The 19,199-nt window shown below is 47.1% G+C and overlaps 6 protein-coding genes and 1 long non-coding RNA gene across 8 annotated transcripts in view; 5 read left to right on the forward strand and 2 right to left on the reverse strand.

Moving 5' to 3' along the window:
• Nucleotides 1–212: 212 nt before the first annotated feature.
• On the reverse strand, nt 213–2,503 carry LOC136199178 (uncharacterized). Its single transcript, XM_065989331.1, has 8 exons — nt 2,040–2,503; nt 1,933–1,989; nt 1,678–1,877; nt 1,474–1,620; nt 1,293–1,416; nt 806–1,237; nt 517–758; nt 213–459 (listed from the first exon to the last, which is right to left on the reverse strand). Exons 3-8 carry the CDS (start codon nt 1,870–1,872, stop codon nt 316–318), a joined length of 1,284 nt encoding a protein of 427 aa, XP_065845403.1. The 5' UTR covers nt 1,873–1,877; nt 1,933–1,989; nt 2,040–2,503; the 3' UTR covers nt 213–315.
• On the forward strand, nt 2,306–3,676 carry LOC136199181 (synaptosomal-associated protein 25-like). Its single transcript, XM_065989335.1, has 8 exons — nt 2,306–2,441; nt 2,505–2,546; nt 2,677–2,725; nt 2,870–2,987; nt 3,059–3,135; nt 3,200–3,251; nt 3,316–3,460; nt 3,513–3,676. The coding sequence occupies exons 1-8, from the start codon at nt 2,367–2,369 to the stop codon at nt 3,576–3,578; spliced, it is 624 nt and encodes a 207-aa protein (XP_065845407.1). The 5' UTR covers nt 2,306–2,366; the 3' UTR covers nt 3,579–3,676.
• LOC136199177 (calcium/calmodulin-dependent protein kinase type II subunit alpha-like) lies at nt 3,665–7,451 on the forward strand. 2 transcript variants are annotated; one of them, XM_065989329.1, is made up of 19 exons: nt 3,665–3,794; nt 4,031–4,125; nt 4,180–4,239; nt 4,616–4,670; nt 4,736–4,801; nt 4,861–4,933; nt 4,982–5,081; nt 5,405–5,488; nt 5,549–5,643; nt 5,699–5,740; nt 5,790–5,870; nt 5,928–6,011; nt 6,105–6,192; nt 6,412–6,479; nt 6,614–6,671; nt 6,723–6,813; nt 6,860–6,954; nt 7,004–7,112; nt 7,174–7,451. In XM_065989329.1, exons 1-19 carry the CDS (start codon nt 3,739–3,741, stop codon nt 7,298–7,300), a joined length of 1,527 nt encoding a protein of 508 aa, XP_065845401.1. In that variant the 5' UTR covers nt 3,665–3,738; the 3' UTR covers nt 7,301–7,451. The 2 variants fall into 2 exon arrangements, with proteins under 2 accessions (XP_065845401.1, XP_065845402.1); XM_065989330.1 differs by lacking the exon at nt 6,105–6,192 and adding an exon at nt 6,229–6,295 and having other exon boundaries at nt 3,681–3,794.
• A 9-nt stretch (nt 7,452–7,460) lies between these two features.
• On the forward strand, nt 7,461–10,993 carry LOC136199179 (interferon-related developmental regulator 2-like). The gene is made up of 12 exons (XM_065989333.1): nt 7,461–7,575; nt 7,632–7,721; nt 7,777–7,891; nt 7,958–8,038; nt 8,095–8,138; nt 8,186–8,343; nt 8,398–8,448; nt 8,514–8,647; nt 8,705–8,896; nt 8,950–9,084; nt 10,651–10,801; nt 10,853–10,993. The coding sequence occupies exons 1-12, from the start codon at nt 7,554–7,556 to the stop codon at nt 10,925–10,927; spliced, it is 1,248 nt and encodes a 415-aa protein (XP_065845405.1). The 5' UTR covers nt 7,461–7,553; the 3' UTR covers nt 10,928–10,993.
• Nucleotides 10,994–11,022: 29 nt separating this feature from the next.
• On the forward strand, nt 11,023–14,192 carry LOC136199175 (RNA-binding protein 15-like). Its single transcript, XM_065989328.1, has 3 exons — nt 11,023–11,836; nt 12,366–13,616; nt 13,698–14,192. The coding sequence occupies exons 1-3, from the start codon at nt 11,102–11,104 to the stop codon at nt 14,025–14,027; spliced, it is 2,316 nt and encodes a 771-aa protein (XP_065845400.1). The 5' UTR covers nt 11,023–11,101; the 3' UTR covers nt 14,028–14,192.
• A 764-nt stretch (nt 14,193–14,956) lies between these two features.
• Nucleotides 14,957–17,128, forward strand: LOC136199180 (protein Wnt-5a-like). Its single transcript, XM_065989334.1, has 4 exons — nt 14,957–15,291; nt 15,371–15,600; nt 15,924–16,192; nt 16,498–17,128. Exons 1-4 carry the CDS (start codon nt 15,209–15,211, stop codon nt 16,969–16,971), a joined length of 1,056 nt encoding a protein of 351 aa, XP_065845406.1. The 5' UTR covers nt 14,957–15,208; the 3' UTR covers nt 16,972–17,128.
• Nucleotides 17,129–18,956: 1,828 nt separating this feature from the next.
• The window catches only part of LOC136199303 (uncharacterized), a 740-nt gene continuing 497 nt past the window's right edge, over nt 18,957–19,199 (reverse strand). The window contains exon 2 of the long non-coding RNA XR_010673024.1: nt 18,957–19,130. This is a non-coding gene — a long non-coding RNA (uncharacterized lncRNA). The remainder of the gene's footprint in view (nt 19,131–19,199) is intronic.

A 19,199-nucleotide genomic window follows, 5' to 3' on the forward strand; every position in this document is an offset into this window, starting at 1 on the left:
GAGCGCGGTAATCTCTTTGCCTTGGCTGCGCAAGACGAGGTAGGCCTAGGGAGAAAGTGGCAAAAGCTGAAGACAGTTCCGAACCCGTTGGAATCTCCGTTCCATCGTTCTTACCACCAAAACCACGCATCGTTCTCTCGTTTTCAACCCTCTCAAAGCAAAACGATAGCGTTTATTTTCCAGTAGCATCTCTTTCTCCATGAGTACAGTAGTTTCGAAGGCGTGGCCAAGGAGGTATATTTTTTGATTACGTAAAGTACCACATATGCAAGGACAAACGGCAAAAAGGAGTCTTCTTGATTGTGCCTCACTGGCTCAGGTGAAAGAGTCTCTGATCAGCGTTTTCACGAAATCGACAGTTTCGCCTATCATATCTCCAAGGCTTTTCTCTTCCGGAGGAGGCGTATCTTTTGTGTGAAATAGAGCCTCGAGTTGCAGGTTTCGAACGCGAATGTCGTACTATCAATAAAGGTTAGTTAATTATATAGTTGAGTACAGTACACGCGTTTCGTGTACCTTTGGCTTTTCTTCTGGAGTGCCGCCACTGTGACTTTGTATCTCGCGGTCTTTAGAAAGGACGACTGAAAAGTGTCCATAATTGTAGCACGTTCGTTCGCTCGATCGCTGAAAATGAACCGTATAACCACGAGGAAATGGCGGTAGTCGCATCTCCATTTCGTCGACATCTGTACCACTGAAAACGTCTTTCAGTGTCGCTGTCTCTTGCTGATCGCTCTCTGACGCAGATGCGCGAGACTCTAAGAGACCTTCCGTTAGCTGCAATGACCTTTTAATTAAACAGTACCTGTCTGTATCATTAGCCTGCAGTCAAGTGGAAGATCAGGTAGTAGGATGTCGCCTCTCATTTGATTAGTCAACCTCGTGAATAGAATGCCTTTGTTCTCGCCCACTTTCTCCATCCCCGACCCGATGACGACTTCGTTTCCCGTGTACATTCCCAGCGTCGTCTTGCCCTCGAGTCGGTCGCCGTCGAGGTGCTCCCACGTGCGAAAGCGTCTCTCTCCGTATGATGGGGTGTAGACTTGCACGTCGTGACGAATGAACGATAGCCCCTTTTTCACGTCGTCCTTATGCTCCAGGTGGGCTTGTATGGACGTGAACGTGTCCTCTTCCACGAAGCTGTCGAAACGGTTCGGCCAAACGAATGTCTTGGACGATGGCTCGGGCTTTAGATATAGAATGGCTTTCTGTTCTGAAAAGATCGAGCCGTCAAATCCTATAGTAAATAAGATTGAAGCATGAGAGGTTATTTGATTTGATTGATTTTAGACCTGAACGAGGGTCCAATATTTTTAGTTGTCCCAAGTGAAACCAGACGTCTGTAGCTCCGGATCTTCGAGTCGTAAGCAGTCTTGACGCCGATTGCTGCAATTTGCCAAGTCCTGAGGGAGGGCTCTAAAAAAGGACATTATCTCGTATCTGTAGCACTGCCTGATAAGCAAAAAAATTTACTCCAGGTCCTGCGTTGAGTCTGAAGCACGCCTTGCTCTCCTCAGTCTCCTGTTTGACTAACTTCAATCCGGAAGCATGTTGAGCAGCAATAGCAGTTTCTCTGATTTCTTTATGAACCCCTGATTCTCGATTAATTTTTTCTATTACCTAGGATGAGTCGTCAGTCACTTTGAATTTGGATAAACTTTGATAGTAGATACGTACAATCTTTCTAATGATTTCGAACTCTGCCTTCTTCACTTGCTTTTCTGATCCTTGCACAAAAACGGCGTCTCTGATACCTTTCTTTGTGCTAACTTGTGCTCCAGTCTCTTCTTTGAGACTCTGTAGTCCCCTCGCTCCTTTTCCTATTATGCGGCCCATGTAGCCCTCGGGTACAGGCACCTTTCGCGAAATCATTTCTCCTAGATTTAGTAATATAGCAGTGTGGGACTTGAGAGAGAGAAATTGTTTACTTACAGTAGGTCTTTTCCTGTTCACAAAGCCGGTGGCTATCACGTGAAGTCTCACGTGCATCTAACCAGACTTCACGATTCAAAAAAATTGCATTCTTGGAAGTGACGTACGTGGAAAGTTAGTTTCGTGGAAGCTACTGTCTCTAGACGCGCGGATCGAGCTGGCAGCCAAACACTCAACGCAGGACCGCGTCTAGCTGCTTCGTTTCAGTTTCGACAGATTTCGCCTGAAAAGACTTGTCTCTTTGCATCCGTTATTTACTGTATGTGTTTCTGAACGGTTTAATTAACCGCTATAATATTCAATTAGAGGCTAGCTGCTCCAGCTGCTCGTGGGTACATGTACTGTATCTATCACATCACGTGTGGTATTTAAATCTCCCATACGCACGCGCGTTTCAGGGCTTCACTGCTTGAGCCAGAGTCGACAACGACGCGATGGAGCTCAACGAAGAGCAAATGCGCGCCGAACTAGCTGAAATGGCAGCAAAAGCGGATCGAATAACCGACGAGGTACTAAGCGACCACCAGCGCGCGCGATCCCGCCTCGTAAATCGCGTCTACGATCTCGTCTAGTCGTTGGAGAGCACGAGACGAATGCTTACGATGGCCGTGGAGGTGAGCGGAGCCGAGAAATCGATCGCTACCGTATTCGGGGACGATCGGCTAAGGGAAGCGTCGTCTACGATGACGTCACTTCCTGGATAAGTATTCTAGCAGCATTGACATCTGGCGTCTCTATATTTAGACAGAAACGGTCGGCGGAAAGACTTTGGACAAATTGTACGATCAAGGAGGTAGGTAAAGTCTCAGCTACGTCGTCGCCTGGGAGCCTTTGTAATAACAATATTTATAAGCATGACTGATTAAGCAAAAGCACATTCCCTAAGCTGACTGACTTTCTTCATATTGATTTGTTATTACAAAAATGTTTTCGTTAGAGCAACTGGATCGTATAAACGAGGGGCTGGATCAGATCAATGCCGACATGAAGTCGGCGGAAAAGAATCTAACGGAAATGGAAAAGTGTTGCGGACTCTGCGTCTGCCCGTGGAATAGGTTATAGGAAAACATAATATTAGGAAGTCTCGATGGGTATCATTATTATTATTATTATTCTTTTCTCAAAGGAAACGAAATATAGAGAAGACGGATGAGTATAAGCAGACGTGGGACGAACGAGACGGGGTCGTTGTCACTGAGCCAGGTAAGGGAACAAGAAGGCTTGGATACATGACGATACGCTCGTATTCTTTTTTTTTTCTACGAAGGAGCCGCTACGACGATTGGCTCTCAAGGAGCTCGTTCTGGCTACATCAAGAAGTAAAATACGGAGAGACTGTCTAGTTTTCTTGTGACGTAATCCTCTTTGGGGTCTTAATTAAAGGGTCTTGGGCGACGATCGCGAGGACGAGATGGACGAAAACTTAGGTCAAGTAGACGCAATTGTTGGCAATTTGAAAGGAATTGCCATCGACATGGGAAACGAGCTGATGAAGCAGAACGACCAGATTGATATAATGAATCAAAAAGTCTCATACAGCAATGACGTATTTTATTTCTAAATGTTTACGCGTTTCTTAGGCGGAAATGAATGACGTGAGAGTGAGGGAGGCCGACAAGAGGACAAAGGATCTCATAAACTCCTAACTGTACTTACCTATTCTTATTATTATAAATAACGGCTAGTCCATTTGCTCCCAGTGCTTATAAGAATTTATTTAGTGAATACACATGTTTTCGAGTCACGTGAACACTTGAACATCCGGCTAAGGAGTGATATCAACGACGACTTCGGACGAGCCACTCAATGGACAAGTCGAATAAATTTCACTCCAAATACGAGCTCAAGGAAGAGATCGGCAAGTAAGAGAGCACGTCGGACGCCGACGTAGCAGAAAATCCGACTCGAACGCGAGCGTCGCGCGATAAACGCGTTCCTTCGCCTCTCGGCGGAAAATCGCGCGATTCTTTTGCGAAAAATACGTTATTCCTGTTCGATGCGACTCGTTTTTTCGCGACGTGCATCGCGCTTTTCGTCGAAAACCACGGTTCCAGTTCCGAGTGTCCCGTATGCGGCTTTTGTCTCTCTCGCTCGCCAGGGGTGCGTTCAGCGTCGTAAAGCGCTGCGTCAGTCTCGAAACGAAGGAGCAATGCGCGGCGAAAATAATAAACACGCGTCGACTGACGGCGCGAGGTAAGAAAAAGGCGAACTTTTTTTTTTTGTTGACGCGCGCTACGTCGACTTCAGATCTCGCCAAATTGGATCGCGAAGCGCGAATCTGTCGTCTTCTACAGCATCCGAATATTGGTACGTGGTTAGAAGAGGGAGGGAGGGAGGGGGGGGCGTGGGCGTGGACGAAGATCCTTGTGCGTGGGAAGGGGGGATATTTTTACATCATCAATTCATATACGTCAAAGATGGAGATGTAGAGGAGGCGAGTAATTTCTCCTTTGTTTTCATATGTTCTTCGTGATACGACCGTATGGTTTCCTTATTGGCTCTAATTAGCCGAGCGTTATAATGGCTTAGTGTGAGAGATTAGGCATGTAGGGTGGGGAGGGGAGAGGCATTTCTCTATAACTATGTCGAGGATTTTTAGACTACATAATGTACTACTGGTTAATTGCTTGTTTATGCTATGTCATTTCTTATATCGAGGGTCTTCTTTATCTTTTCTATTAAGTTCGGCTTCACGAGACGATCACCGACGACACCGTTCACTATTTCATATTCGATTTGTACGTTTCTTCTCGAGGACTGTCGAGTGTTTTCCATTGGAATCTTTCCCTCTCCCCCCCTCCAGGGTGACTGGTGGTGAATTATTTGAGGATATCGTCGCCAGGGAATACTACAGCGAAGCCGACGCCAGGTGACGCGTGCGAATTGGAATTTATTTTTTTAATTAATTCTCTTCGTTCGCGAAAATAGCCATTGCATTCAGCAAATTTTCGAAAGCGTGAATTATTGCCATTCGCTCAACGTCGTCCATCGCGATTTAAAAGTGAGTATCAATAGGGCAATTTTTTTTCTTATTCACGTGGACGTGTAGCCCGAGAATTTGCTCCTTGCCAGCAAGAAAAAGGGAGCCATCGTGAAATTGGCCGACTTTGGTCTGGCCGTTGATGACGCTGCCAAATTCGCTTGGCATGGTAGGACGAGTACATAAAACATCTGCGAGTACTCTCATAATAATAATTATAGAGGTACCCATGAAAGACTTACCTTATCATATTTAAATATATTTGTCTTCTCATTTATGTATTGTCTCTGGGCCAGTGCATATGGAGTACCCTTTATCTAGTCAGTATGAACTTTTACCCTTTACCCACGTTTGTTATGATTCTAATGATAGAAGATCTATGTATCTTTTCTTATGTATTGTCTCTGGGCCAGTACATATGAGTGCATAATAATAATAATAATCTATGTATCTTTTCTTCTTCTTATGTATTGTTCCTGTGTTTTGTATAAGGATTTGCTGGGACTCCCGGCTATTTGTCGCCGGAGGTTTTGAGAAAGGAACCGTATGGCAAACCGGTGGACATGTGGGCTTGCGGTATTATTCATTACATGATGCCAATTAACATTATTAGGCCAACGTCTTCTTTTCCCTTAGGCGTTATCCTTTATATACTTCTCGTTGGCTATCCGCCCTTTTGGGACGAAGACCAGCAGAAACTCTACGCGCAGATTAAAGCGGCTCAATACGACGTAACGAAAAATATTGACGCGATTAAATAAACGTATAATATATATCGTGTTTCAGTTTCCGTCTCCCGAATGGGACTCGGTCACCGACGAAGCGAAAGTAGAAAACAATTCATATATATATTTAATTTGTTATTGATTTTTTTCAGGGTCTCATCAGGTCGCTTCTCTGCTTGAACCCTCTCAAGAGAATGACGTCGGGCGAGGCGCTGAGTAATCCGTGGATCAGAGTATAGATTCTATAATAATTAATTTATTTATTTATAAATTAATTCTTGATGATTTAGCATCGAGATAGGGTCGCCTCGACGATGCATCGTCAGAGTACGATCGACGGTTTGAAGAAATTCAACGCGCGTCGAAAGTTGAAGGTAAGGAGGGCAGGGGGAGTAAGGCGAGACCGCGGCGCGCTTTTCGAAATTATTTTCTACGATGGGGGTGTGTGGGGGTTCCGTGAATCTTAGGGAATCGTGAACGCCGCTATCGCTTCGAGACGATTCTCTGGGGGTCTGCTTCTTTCTCGAGAGGACGAGAATAATAAGGAGAACGGAGGTGATGACTCGGATTACGGTATTTTTTCTTTCTTAGGGGGCTATTATAACCACGCTTGCTGCTAAACGTCTAAACAGCTTTACCCTTCCGTCTCACGTTTCAGGTATAATGCTAATCGCGCTGCTAACGATATTGATTTAATGAATAAGTATTTTGGGGGCTGTTTGTTCATTTCTTCGTTTGGTCGGCGTCCAATCGTTTCCTTTTTCGTTTTTTTAGCTCAGAAATTGTTGGAGGGCGCTAAGGAAGCGAGTACGCCGACGAAAGAGACGGCAGCGTCAACGCCAGTAAGAGACAGTGAAGTAAAAACGACTGTGTTCCCTCTCTGCTTTATCTACGATAGAGAATAAGGGACTTTTACCTCCCAAAGGGGTCTTCTATTGTTTAGAGAAACGTCTTGACTTTCTCTCTGCCTCTTTAGGATAACGGTATGCCTGATTCGCCGTCATCATCGCATTCTCCCTCCAATCCAACCTCAGGTCTTAATTAAAAAAATAATTCCTAATAAATAATTAATATGCACGTATTAGGATCTCACCAGGACGGAATTTTTAAGGAGATTTTCGACGTCACAAGGCAGCTATTGAGCGCTATATCCAAAGGCGATTTCGCGTCGTACAAGTCAGCCTCCATTTCCTAATTAGATTTAATTATAATTCAATCATAGAAAACTTGTCGATCCGGGCATGTCCTGCTTCGAACCGGAAACGTGCGGTCATCTCGTTTCGGGCATGGACGTTCACAAGTTCTATTTTGACAGCGGTAAGTTGGGCCCACGCATTTCGCAGCAAATTATCAATAATTAATTAAGTGAAACCGCCGGCGAAACTTCACACCGACATCCTTTCGCCGAAAGTGCACTCGTTGGGCGATAGGGGAGCGTGCATTGCCTACTCTCGCGTCACTCATTACGTTGACAGGTTGGCGAGTTTTTCCCTTATAAAGGAAGTTGAGACTATAGAGTGTCTCGTGTCGTCGTAGGAACGGTACCCCTCATTCGTATCGGTGCGAAGAGACGCGCGTTTATCGGAAAGACGAGAAGAACGCGTGGAAAATGGTTCATTTTCATCGTTCGGGCAAACACGGAAGTTTGCCGAGCGACGCGTAAGATTGGGTTTGAATTTACGACGATGAATTTTCGTGCACGGCTGCAGCTTTTGTCTTTTTTTGGTATCATTAAGCTTTAGAGGTTTCGTGAGTATCGCATCACTTCTCTCGCTCTTTTGTTCGTTTTATTTCAGTCTCGATTTTGTCAATAATCACGCGGCCCTAATCCGATCATCACCCGTATGCGAATCGGCGGAATCTCCTCGTCTCCGCGCCTTTCTCTTCCTTTCTTGTCGATCCACGTCATCTAGTCGATGCCTCCGAAACGAAAAAAGGGTACAGAATTCAAAATGGGGCGAAAATAGTCCTCGTGTTACGCCTCCGCCTTTTAGGAAGCCGAATATCGGCTGAAAAATCGTCTCACGCAAACGGAGACGAAGACGAAGTGGCCAGCGTAAGCAGCTCCATCTCAGAGACGCTATGTAAGTCGAAAAAACCGAACGATATCGACGCCGAAATCGATTTTTTTTAAAAAAGGCGACGTAGCCGAAGACGAACTCGATTCGAAGCCGAGCGACGGCGTCGAAATCGACGACGGTGACGAACTCGAAACGGCACTGGTCGAACACGTGGAAAACCTTTCGAATAAGAAGTAAGGGCACATAGTGTAGTGTAGTGTATCCTTCTTCTCGATCTCACGTGAGGGGAAATTCTCTAGTGCCAGAATTCGAGAATCGGCTTTGTTGGCACTGAAAAAGATTCTAGCGAAAAAATGTCTTTCCGAATCTCTACAAACGCGGTATAGAGAGAATTAAATTAATTAATTAATTAATTAAATTTGAATTTTTTCACCAGTAAGGAAACGTTTGTCGACGCGTTGGAGAAATGTTTGAAGAAAGGTCTCGAGATTTTGCGTTCATATATAATATATATGTTTATTTTTTAGGTCGTCATGGAGATGTTGTGCTGTCTGCGATCGTCTCAGCGTTGCTCTGCATTCAACTTGGCAGCGGGCCGGAAGTGGAGTCTCTATTCTCGACTATAAAATCGCTCTTGGTTGCCATGGTGCAAGACGGAGCGCTTCAGTCGCAAATGAGAGCATCGGTACTTATTAATTAAATCATTAATAAATTTTTGGACCTTCTCTTCTCGTTTTAGTGCGCAAACGCATTGGGATTGATAACTTTTATTAGCGTCGACGACATGAGGGTTTGTTCTATATATAGAAGAAGTCTACACGCGCGAAAAAGTTCACTTCTTTCTTGTGTACTAAGGTCGTCTCCGAGGTCATGGAATTGATGGAGAAAGTCCTCGCAACGAAAACCCAGCCAGAGATTCTAGTCGAAGCAATATCGACGTGGTGCTTATTGCTATCGATCGTTCCCTCATACAAAGACAAAATAAAGAGGTAGACCTACCCCCCCCCCAATACGTGCATGTTATATATTATTTATTTTCTTATTAGACTTTTTCCGATGATGGTAAAGCTGCTGATGTCGGCCGACGTGGCGTTGCGAATTGTCGCAGGCGAATGCCTCGCGATGCTGTACGAAAGAATACGGGAAAGCGACGAGGACGAGGAGGAAGAGTTTGTGAGCGAAACGGTCGAAGAGGACATGATGGAGACGTTGCAACAGTTGGCAACGGACGGAAGCAAGTGAGGACGAAGGGGTTATTTTATTTATTTATTTATTATTTATTCTGCTTCAGACATCGATCGAAAAAGGATCGGAAGCAGCAGAGATCCTCTTTTCGCGATGTTTTGAGAACGATTGAGGAGGGGGAATCGATTTATGAGAGTCATAAATTTGGGCTGGAAACGCTGGAAATCGATTCGTGGGCGCGGTGAGCACTAGACGGTCTTTTAACTTATTTACATATAACAGGGTTCTGCCCACGTGGGTCGGCATGGGTCGGCCCCGACCCTCACTCGCCTATCGCCGACCCATACACTACTAAAACGTTATGCCGTTTGCCTTCTCCCTATGCCTTTTCCCTATGCCTTTTGCCTTCTCCCCATGCCTTTTGCCTTCTCCTATTCCCTTTGCCTTCTCCTATGCCTTTTCCCTTCTCCCTATGCCTTTTGCCTTCTCCTATGCCTTTTCCCTTCTCCCTATGCCTTTTGCCTTCTCCCTATGCCTTTTGCCTTCTCCCTATGCCTTTTCCCTATGCCTTTTGCCTTCTCCCTATGCCTTTTGCCTTCTCCCTATTCCCTTTTCCTTCTCCTATGCCTTTTGCCTTCTCCCTATGCCTTTTGCCTTCTCCCTTTGCCTTTTGCCTTCTCCCTTTTTCCTTTTGCCTTCTCCCTTTTGCCTTTTGCCTTCTCCCTTTGCCTTTTGCCTTCTCCCTTTTTCCTTTTGCCTTCTCCCTTTGCCTTTTGCCTTCTCCCTATGCCTTTTGCCTTCTCCCTTTGCCTTTTGCCTTCTCCCTATGCCTTTTGCCTTCTCCCTATGCCTTTTGCCTTCTCCCTATGCCTTTTGCCTTCTCCCTATGCCTTTTGCCTTCTCCCTATTCCCTTTTGCCTTCTCCCTATGCCTTTTGCCTTCTCCCTATGCCTTTTGCCTTCTCCCTATTCCCTTTTGCCTTCTCCCTATGCCTTTTGCCTTCTCCCTATGCCTTTTGCCTTCTCCCTATTCCCTTTGCCTTCTCCTATGCCTTTTGCCTTCTCCCTTTTTCCTTTTGCCTTCTCCCTTTTTCCTTTTGCCTTCTCCCTTTGCCTTTTGCCTTCTCCCTTTTGCCTTTTGCCTTCTCCCTATGCCTTTTGCCTTCTCCCTATTCCCTTTTCCTTCTCCTATGCCTTTTGCCTTCTCCCTATTCCCTTTTGCCTTCTCCCTATGCCTTTTGCCTTCTCCCTATGCCTTTTGCCTTCTCCCTATTCCCTTTTCCTTCTCCTATGCCTTTTGCCTTCTCCCTATGCCTTTTGCCTTCTCCCTATTCCCTTTTGCCTTCTCCCTATGCCTTTTGCCTTCTCCCTATGCCTTTTGCCTTCACCCTATTCCCTTTTGCTTTCTCCCTATGCCTTTTGCCTTCTCCCTATGCCTTTTGCCTTCTCCCTATGCCTTTTGCCTTCTCCCTATTCCCTTTTGCCTTCTCCCTATTCCCTTTTCCTTCTCCTATGCCTTTTGCCTTCTCCCTATTCCCTTTTGCCTTCTCCCTATGCCTTTTGCCTTTTCCCTATGCCTTTTGCCTTCTCCCTATGCCTTTGCCTTCTCCGTATGCCTTTGCCTTCTTCCCGTTCGAACGTTCAAGACAATTTTTAAAATGGTTTTAAATATGGTCCAAGACAGTTTTGAAAATGGTCCAAGACAATTTTGCCTTAGACGATTCATAAAAGTGTCTTGGACAATTTTCCAGACCTTCTTCCCACACTGAAAAAATTCTCGGCAGAACCCTGATATAATTCTTTTTTAGACGGCGTCAGTTCTTTGCTCTCAAAGACGTTCTCGGTTTTGGCATCAATGCTCACCTGAAAGAGAATGACATCATGAGAGAGATATTTCAATTAGGTCCTCCAGTACTTTCGGCTTCGTCTGGTGTGTCGAGACAAGATAGAAGGCAACAGGTGTTCTAATAATTAATTATTAATTACGTAAATGATTAATTTTATATCTAGCGTCATCATAATGCAATGTTGGCCAAAGCTAGGCGAATAGATCGTCAGAAGCACAGAGATAAACGTTGCAGTTGAAAGAACAAATGGCCGTTTTATTTCTGTTTATTTAATTAACTTTGTCTTGTATTGATTTTAGACGCGCGTGTGGGCGTCCCGCGGTTAGCGTGCGCGCCCTACTCTCCTCCCATCCAGTAATGGCGTCCGTTTTCGAAGCGTAAATCCAGGCGCATCGTGCCAATCGTCGTCGCCATGAAGCGGACAAGCGTTCGAACGTCGCCGCGACATCGCAAGCGACAGCACTCGCCGCAATACGACGCGCTCGAGAGCCCAGAACGCTTCCAAAGTCCCGACGCCTGGCCGTATCGTCGCGACGCGCCGAAACAAACGCGCACGGTCGAAGCGCGACCGCGCAAGAGACCGAACAACGACGCGACGACGCGCGCCCACTCGTCGGGGGCCCCGTCGCGTCTCCGCTCCCTTCGAATATCGAACACGGCGCCGGACATCGACGATCGTTCGCTCAAGGACGCCGCCTTTCATCGCTTCAAGAAATACGGTCGAATCGACGTATTCCTAAGCGGTCGCGGCTCCCAGCGCGAGCTCGTCATCGATTTCGACGCGGAAGAGAGCGCGCGAAACGCAATCAAATCCGAACAGAATCGTTCCCTATTCGAGTATTCGATGAAAATCGCGTTCGATGCTAGCCAACGTCGTTGTCATGACGACGACGACGAGGACGACGATAGACGCGATTATGACGTCAGAAGTTCGAAGGCGTTCGACAGTCAGTCGCCGTCTCGAACGTTGTTTGTTGGAAGTCTTCAGCGCAACGTCAGCGAGTCGGAGTTGAAGGAGTTGTTCTTGGATTATGGACGCATCGAGGGTATTGACGTCAAGCGCGGCGTGGGATCGACGAAGGCGACGTATGCTTTTGTCAAATTTACGACCCTCGATTCGGCGATGAAGGCGAAGGATGCCATGCAGGTGAGAGAGAGAGAGGTAGTATGTATATGTACTGTACACGTGGTCACTCGGAAGCAATAGAATAGTCAAGGTCTAGTAGAGATAGGTTGTTTCCTACAAAGATATACCCCACCCACCCCTTTCTCATAGTTAATAAATGCCAATAGATAATTAGTGATTAGAGGAACCTCTGTTGTTTTTGAGTTCAAGTTAGGAACCTCTTTGTCTTATTGAATATGATACCCCCTCTCAAGTTCTCGTAGTCAATAAATAATTAGCGATTAGAGGAACCTCTGTTGGAAACCTCTTTGTCTTATCAGTGTATTGGGTATAGGAAAGGATGCATAGATAAATATGCCTCCTTTTAGTGATTTTTTAAATGCAAGACTAGGACAGTCAGAGACAATTCCAATACTTTAAACCGTCATTGTTTAATTCTTTAGTACTACGTAGCGTCCAACCCTTACGTAGAATAGCCTAAGATTCTCATACAAGATCTTGACTATTCGTTGTACCACTCAACCGGGTTCTATCTAAATGGTCGCCATAGGGTTACCACATGGGACGATCTCGCATGCGCATCGGCTACGGACGCGGTTCGCCGAGCACGTGCCTATGGGTGGGAAACTTGGCTCGTTGGATCACCTCCGTCGAGCTCGAACAGGAATTCGATCGTTTCGGTGCGATATCTCGCATCGAGTATCTACCCAACGATCACTGCGCCTACATCAAGTACGACAGTTTCGACGGCGCCAACGCGGCGTTGAACGACATGAAGGGCTTTCGAATGGGCGGGCAACCGCTTCACGTCGATTTCGCCGACGAAAATCAATTGAGTGGCGTCGGCGTGAGATCGGGTTCCGCGGAACATCATCGACGTCATCATTATCAGCGATTTTCTCCGCCGCCGCCGCCGCCGCCGCCGCCGCCGCCCGTTTCGCGTTCGAATGGATCGCGTCTCTATGACGACGGCGTGAGACCTTATCCGCGCCCGTCGTCGTCGTCGTCGTCGTCGCGTCGTCTCGTCAATTCCTATGGCAACGATCCGGACGACTGTCGTACGACGTTGCTACGGAAACGCGGCGGTTATTCCTCCGTCAGCAGCGACGACGTGTCCAAAAAGACGAGGCATCTGTCGATGGAGGAAGGTTATCGCGACAACTCGAAGATGGGAGCGAGGCAGAGATCTTATTCTCAACATCAGGAGAGTTCCGATTATCGCTATCATCGTCACGACGTCGTCGACGACGAACGTGGTTATCGTAGAGATCGTTTTTCTTCTTCTTCTTCTTCAAGAATAGGTGGTGGTGGTGGTGGTGGGGAGAGGATTTCGTTGGAGGAGAAACGAAAACCGCGGCGATCTCGTTCGCGATCGCCTATACGGAAGATGGAGAGGAGGAGTTCGACGACGACGAAGAAGCGCGGCGGGGAAAGGGAAAGGGAAAGGGAAAGGGAAAGAGAAACGCGAATCGATGGGAAATCGAAAAAAGACGACGATAGGGAAAGGGAAAGGGAAGACAACAAAGGCGAAGATATCTCTACGTCCGTTGCTACGGCAACGTCGTCGTCCGCCGCCGCCGCCAAAGTGGAAACGTTGGCCGATCTATCGAAGCGTTTTGCCGTTGCGTGGCGAGGTACGTTGATGATAAAAACGAATTCTGTGTCTGTCAGGATGCACTTGATTGCCGGCGATCCCGGCTTGGCCGACACGCTCCTTCGAGGCGGTCAAGGTCAGACGATCGCCAACACGTCGTTCTCCGTCCAACAGCGACTCCGTCTCGAACAGTCGAAACTGGAAGAGGTAAAAATAAACGAGATAAAAAGCGAGGGGGAAAAATGTTAGACGCCTCCCTCTCTTTCCGGATCTCCCTTACCCTCCCAGGTGAATCGCAAGGTGAATAGCGCCGGTCCGAGTGGGCATTGCATGTTGCTCGCTTTGCCTGTGGCGTCGAAACTTCCGCTCGCGAGCGGCGACGGCTCCAAAGCGATTCCCCTCAAGAATCTCATTGTCTATTTGAAACAGCGCGAAGCGGCCGGTGTCGTCATGTTGTCGGGGCCGGCTCAGAACGACGGAAAGCCGACGAACGGCGTCATGTATATTTTTCCGCCGTGTATTTTCAGTCAGCAGCATTTGTGTCGCGTCGCTTCGAGTCTTCCTTCCGAGCCGTCGAAGGAGGAACATCTATTGATTATTGTCGTCAGGGAAACGTGAGCGGCGGTGGCGGCGAGGTTTGGAGGTTTAGTGTCTTTTGTTTGAATTTCTCTCTCTTTTGCACGTATATATAGATGTATATTATGTACATGCAAATTCTTTTCTTTTGCTCTTACGTGCGCGCTCTCTCTCTCTCTCTCAAAGAAGTCACATATATGTTGTTTCTTTTGTTGGTGCATTTGTTTTTGGGTTGTCACAACGTGGAAGAGGAAAAAGAAGATGATGATTTGTGCCACTTTGTTTTTGTTATTTTGCTGATGCTGATGTTGATCAAAAAGAAGCGAAGAGAGGAAGACTAGTTAATAAATTAATTAAATATTTTTATTTATTCATTTTTTTGTACTTGTCCTATTGATCAAAAATAAAAGAATTGGTAAAGGAGCCCCCTCCTTGGGCACTCTGTGGTCAAAAGGACAGCACATTCAGCGACTCAGGTAAGCACGCGGCTTTTTCGTTCTCCCACTGTCCTTTCTTTTGGAGCATACATTTCCTGTGACGTACTCTACTTTACATGTTGTAGTTAAAATAATACATCGACACCCAATTGACGACATTCCGCAATTACCCGCTTAGCATTACGTATGCATTTAGCATTATGGGCATTTGTTTCTCTTGTAAAGGGTCCAAAACGAAGACTTTTAGCGCGACGCAGTTCTCCGACCGAAAACAGCTCGACATCCTCGTCTGAGGTAAGCGCTTCGCGGTACAGTACGCGACCCCATTTCCCCCCCGACGAATCAATCAATCAGCGCCCCATTCACAGTAATAGCTCGCACCCTCCTTCGTCCCTCCAGCGTAGGTGTTACCAGTTTTCTCTCCCCCTCCCCCGTATACTGCCCTTGCCCGCATCAATCACCATCACCGTCGAACCCTCCCCTTTTCTAACCGAATTAGACCATCTGGACCTCGCGCTCTCTCCCTCCAAGCGCGAACCGCACCAGATCGACGCGCACTCGCATCTCCTAACGACTCCCCCAAACACGGGTCGCCTAGTGACGATAGTTGGCTCTATTCTGTCTTGTCACAATCTTAACCCCGCTGGCGATTTTCCCCCTCCTTATCCCACGCCTCCTTGTTTGTCGCGCATCAGCTCGTTACCGCGCGCCTCATTTCCTCTTCGAACCATTCATAAATTCGACGCGTCGCACACGCGCAAAACACAACCGTCGCCGCCACCGTCGATGTCGTCGCCGACGCGAACGATTCTCCTCCTAGCGGCTCTTCTAGCCATCCAAATCCAAAACGTAGTCGGCAACGAATACGAGTAAGGATTCCCCCCTCCCCTCCCCCCTTATGTGATGTACACAAGTCCACCTACGCTACAACGTTGTCTACGTTTTCAGACTGCCCTTCTTTCTCTCGCTCGGATCGAAGCAATTGAAGCAGAGAGTCGATTGCGTGTCGCCTATGACCGACGCCCAGCGCGAGTGGTGCCGATGGAACGACGACATCGTCGGTCTCATCGTCGACGGCGCGACGAAGGGGCTCGACGAGTGCGAGTATCGATTCCAGAAGCGACGTTGGAATTGCACGTCGAGCGAACGCGATCACTTCCGCGCCGCCTTATCGAGAGGTATGCGTCCGGGCGGGGGGAGGATTTTTTCAAGCAAACCACCACTGGTTCTTATCCGACCCTTATTATAATACGGCATAAGTGACGTTCTTTTGGTTGGGGACCCACTCTGTCTCTCTCTCTCTCTCCTCTATGTAGATATCGCGATTCTTTCTTTCTTTATTATCGAAACGTTTGCTTGTGTACGCGCGCCCCGCGCAAAAAGAGTCAATAGCCCTTAGGGCTCGAAACTATGATTCGCTAAATTCTCCTCCGCCCGTCGTCGCCGCCACCCACGATTCGAGCGCTATTGCTTCGGAGAGTGACGATGATTTCATACACAGGAACTCGCGAATCGGCCTTCACCTACGCCGTGACGTCAGCGGCGATCGCGTGGTCCGTGTCGCGCCAGTGCGCCCTGCGCGAGGATCTCACCCAATGCGGCTGCGGGCGCGAGGACGACGAGGCGGGCGACGATTGGGACTGGGGCGGATGCGGCGACAATTTGGATCAAGGTCGCGAATCGTCGGCGCGCTTTCTTCGAGACGACGTCAAGAGTCCGTCGCCGGAACGCCGACTCATGGACGATCACAACATCAAGGCGGGAATCGAGGTAAGAAAAGAAAAAAAATTCATTCAATTCGCCGCCGTGTGTGTGTTTGGGGCGTGGTTTATAAGTGCTCGCTGATCCCTAAGAGACGCGGTTCCGGATTCGACCGGATTATGTAAACGCGTGCGCGGTTTTGACGCCCCCTGAAAGGCGATACGAATCGCTTTAGAAAAACGAGACTAGGAGACCAGCTTGATTCGATTCGCGGGACGTCCGCGCGCGTGCGCTCGATCGTTTTATTAGTCCCCAGGACTTTTAGAGGGAGGGGGCCCCCAACAGGAACCCCTCAAACTCCCTCTCCCCCTTAGATAGCCGTACGGGAGACGAAGAGAAATTGTCGTTGCCATGGTTTGTGCGGCGCCTGCGCGATCAAGTCCTGCTGGAAAGAATTGCCGCGAAATTTTCACCAAATCGGCGCCGTCGTCGAAAACAAGTTCGACGGTTCGGTGAAAATGAAATTGAATTCGGGCGGCGGCGCGTTGGAAGTCGCCGAACGAAATCACGTGCCGCCGTCGAATTTCGATCTCGTCTACTTGGAGTCGACCGATTATTCGCGCTTTTGCGTCAAAGATTCGTCGGTCGGATCGCACGGGACTCACGGTCGACTTTGCGATCCCGAGTCGTCGGGCACCGAGGGATGCGCGCACTTGTGCTGTGGGCGGGGCTACGATACGTTCGAGGAGACGGATATTGAGAAGTGCAATTGTAAGTTCGTTTGGTGCTGCAGGATCGAGTGCGAGAAGTGCTATCGAAAGGTGAAGCGTTCCTACTGTAAAGAATAAGGGATAGCCGGGTACTTTGAGTACTACTACTACTGTAGTGGCATAGATTTGACGACATATGACAATGACAATGAAAGAGATCGTAGGCTTTCTCTCTCTCTCTATTCCCGTAGGCACACTTTTGGTACAATACGAATAGATAAATTATATAAACTTACGGGACTTGAGCGACGGCGCATGCGTCAACTTCGAATTTTCTTTGTTCGGAAGGACGACGAGTTGCGCGTCAACGAGGCTTTCGTTGTCGCTGTGCGAGCGAGCGGAGTCGTTTCTTCACGAAGCAATGTCGTCGCGTCGTTCGGATGACGCGAAAAAGCGATCGATGTCGAAAGGGGCCCCCTTACGATCTTCTCGAGCGAATTCGGTCTCGCGCGCTTCGGATTGCATCCGGACGATCACATAGGAACGGCGAGGACCGCTCAGAACGTCTAGGAAGCACGATGTCGAAAAGGGGGCCTCTCCTCGCGATCTCGGATCACATAGGGATAGGAAGCACGTTCGGCTTAGAGTGAGGTACGGTAAGTCTCCAATTATAGGTCTCGTTGAAATGCAAATAGCTAAAATCGATTAATCAATGGAATGATGCCTATCATCATTCAATAGACAATGTATTAGGGGATGCCTTTTCTTTTTCTTAATAAGAGCTGTTGTTAGTCCTTTTCATATGTCCTACTCAGTTGTAGAACGAGATGTTCTTAGTTATCTCAGTTGTTAAGTTCATGGTTGAAAATTGCAAAACCGCAAACTAGAGTAACGCCAAACCTCTTCTTTGTCCACGGAAGAGTTTACAGTTGAAATCTCGTTCGCAGTTGAAAATGGCTCCAAAACCATGAACTATATAGTTCACGGTCTCATTTGAGAGAAAAAGAATTATAGTTCACGGTCTCATTTGAGAGAAAAACCGTGAATTATAGTTCACAGTCTCATTTGAGAGAAAAACCGTGAATTATATAGTTCACGGTCTCATTTGAGAGAAAAACCGTGAATTATAGTTCACGGTCTCATTTGAGAGAAAAACCGTGAATTATAGTTCACGGTCTCATTTGAGAGAAAAACCGTGAATTATAGTTCACGGTCTCATTTGAGAGAAAAACCGTGAATTATAGTTCACGGTCTCATTTGAGAGAAAAACCGTGAATTATAGTTCACGGTCTCATTTGAGAGAAAATCCATGAATTATATATAGTTCACGGTCTCATTTGAGAGAAAAACCGTGAATTATAGTTCACGGTCTCATTTGAGAGAAAACCCATGAATTATAGTTCACGGTCTCATTTGAGAGAAAAACCGTGAATTATTGTTCACGGTCTCATTTGAGAGAAAATCCATGAATTATTGTTCACGGTCTCATTTGAGAGTATAGTTCACGGTTCAAAATGACTGTGAACTGTATACGTATAGTTCTCGGTTCGAAATCTTGTTTAGGTATGAAGCTGTGCGGTGGCAAGTTTCAGGAGCCACTCAGTTGCTTGAGATCGCAGGCAGGCTGGACAAATGCAACAACCTGATGTCAGCTAACTGCTCGGATCAGCGCACATGGATGAAAGACAGACTATTATATAGAGAGTAGTTTCTTTGATAGTTTGTGCTCACGTGTGTATGAAATAAAGATATTAAGCAGAAAGCCTTGTTCTCTTCTTGACAAAGTGGTACACCTGACTCACCTGACTCACAGCTCAGCTGCGCCCTGCTGCGCCCACGTATATAACCGTTCTAAGTTCCCGGATTAGTTGACCACCGCCCCCATTTTTCAAATCTTGGAAAATGGGGGCGGTGGTCGTCTAATCCGGGTTTTTATATCCCGGATGTTGCGTCATAAGTGCCCGGAATAAACGACCACCGCCCCCATTTTTCAATTTTGAGAAAATGGGGGCGGTGGTCGTCTAATCCGGGAATTTAAAACGGTCATATACGTGGGCGCAGCTCAGCTGTCGTCAGGTGAGCCAGGAGTATGTACCAGTTTGTCAAGAAGAGAACAACAAGGCTTTCTGCTGATATCTATCTTTATTTCATACACGCGTGAGTACTAACTACTCCACTAGTGCCTACTCAAAGAAACTACTCTAAAGTAAAATAAACTACTCTATATAGTCTTTCTCTCTTCACAAAGGCTTTCATCCATCTGCAACTGCCACCAGATTCTTCGCACAGCTTCATACCTAAACAAGATTTTGAACTGTGAACTATAATTATACTAATTTTTACATAGATGGAGTTCACGATTCATG

Source organism: Oscarella lobularis, chromosome 20 (genome assembly GCF_947507565.1).
Source record: "Oscarella lobularis chromosome 20, ooOscLobu1.1, whole genome shotgun sequence".
Taxonomy (NCBI): Eukaryota; Metazoa; Porifera; class Homoscleromorpha; order Homosclerophorida; family Oscarellidae; genus Oscarella; species Oscarella lobularis.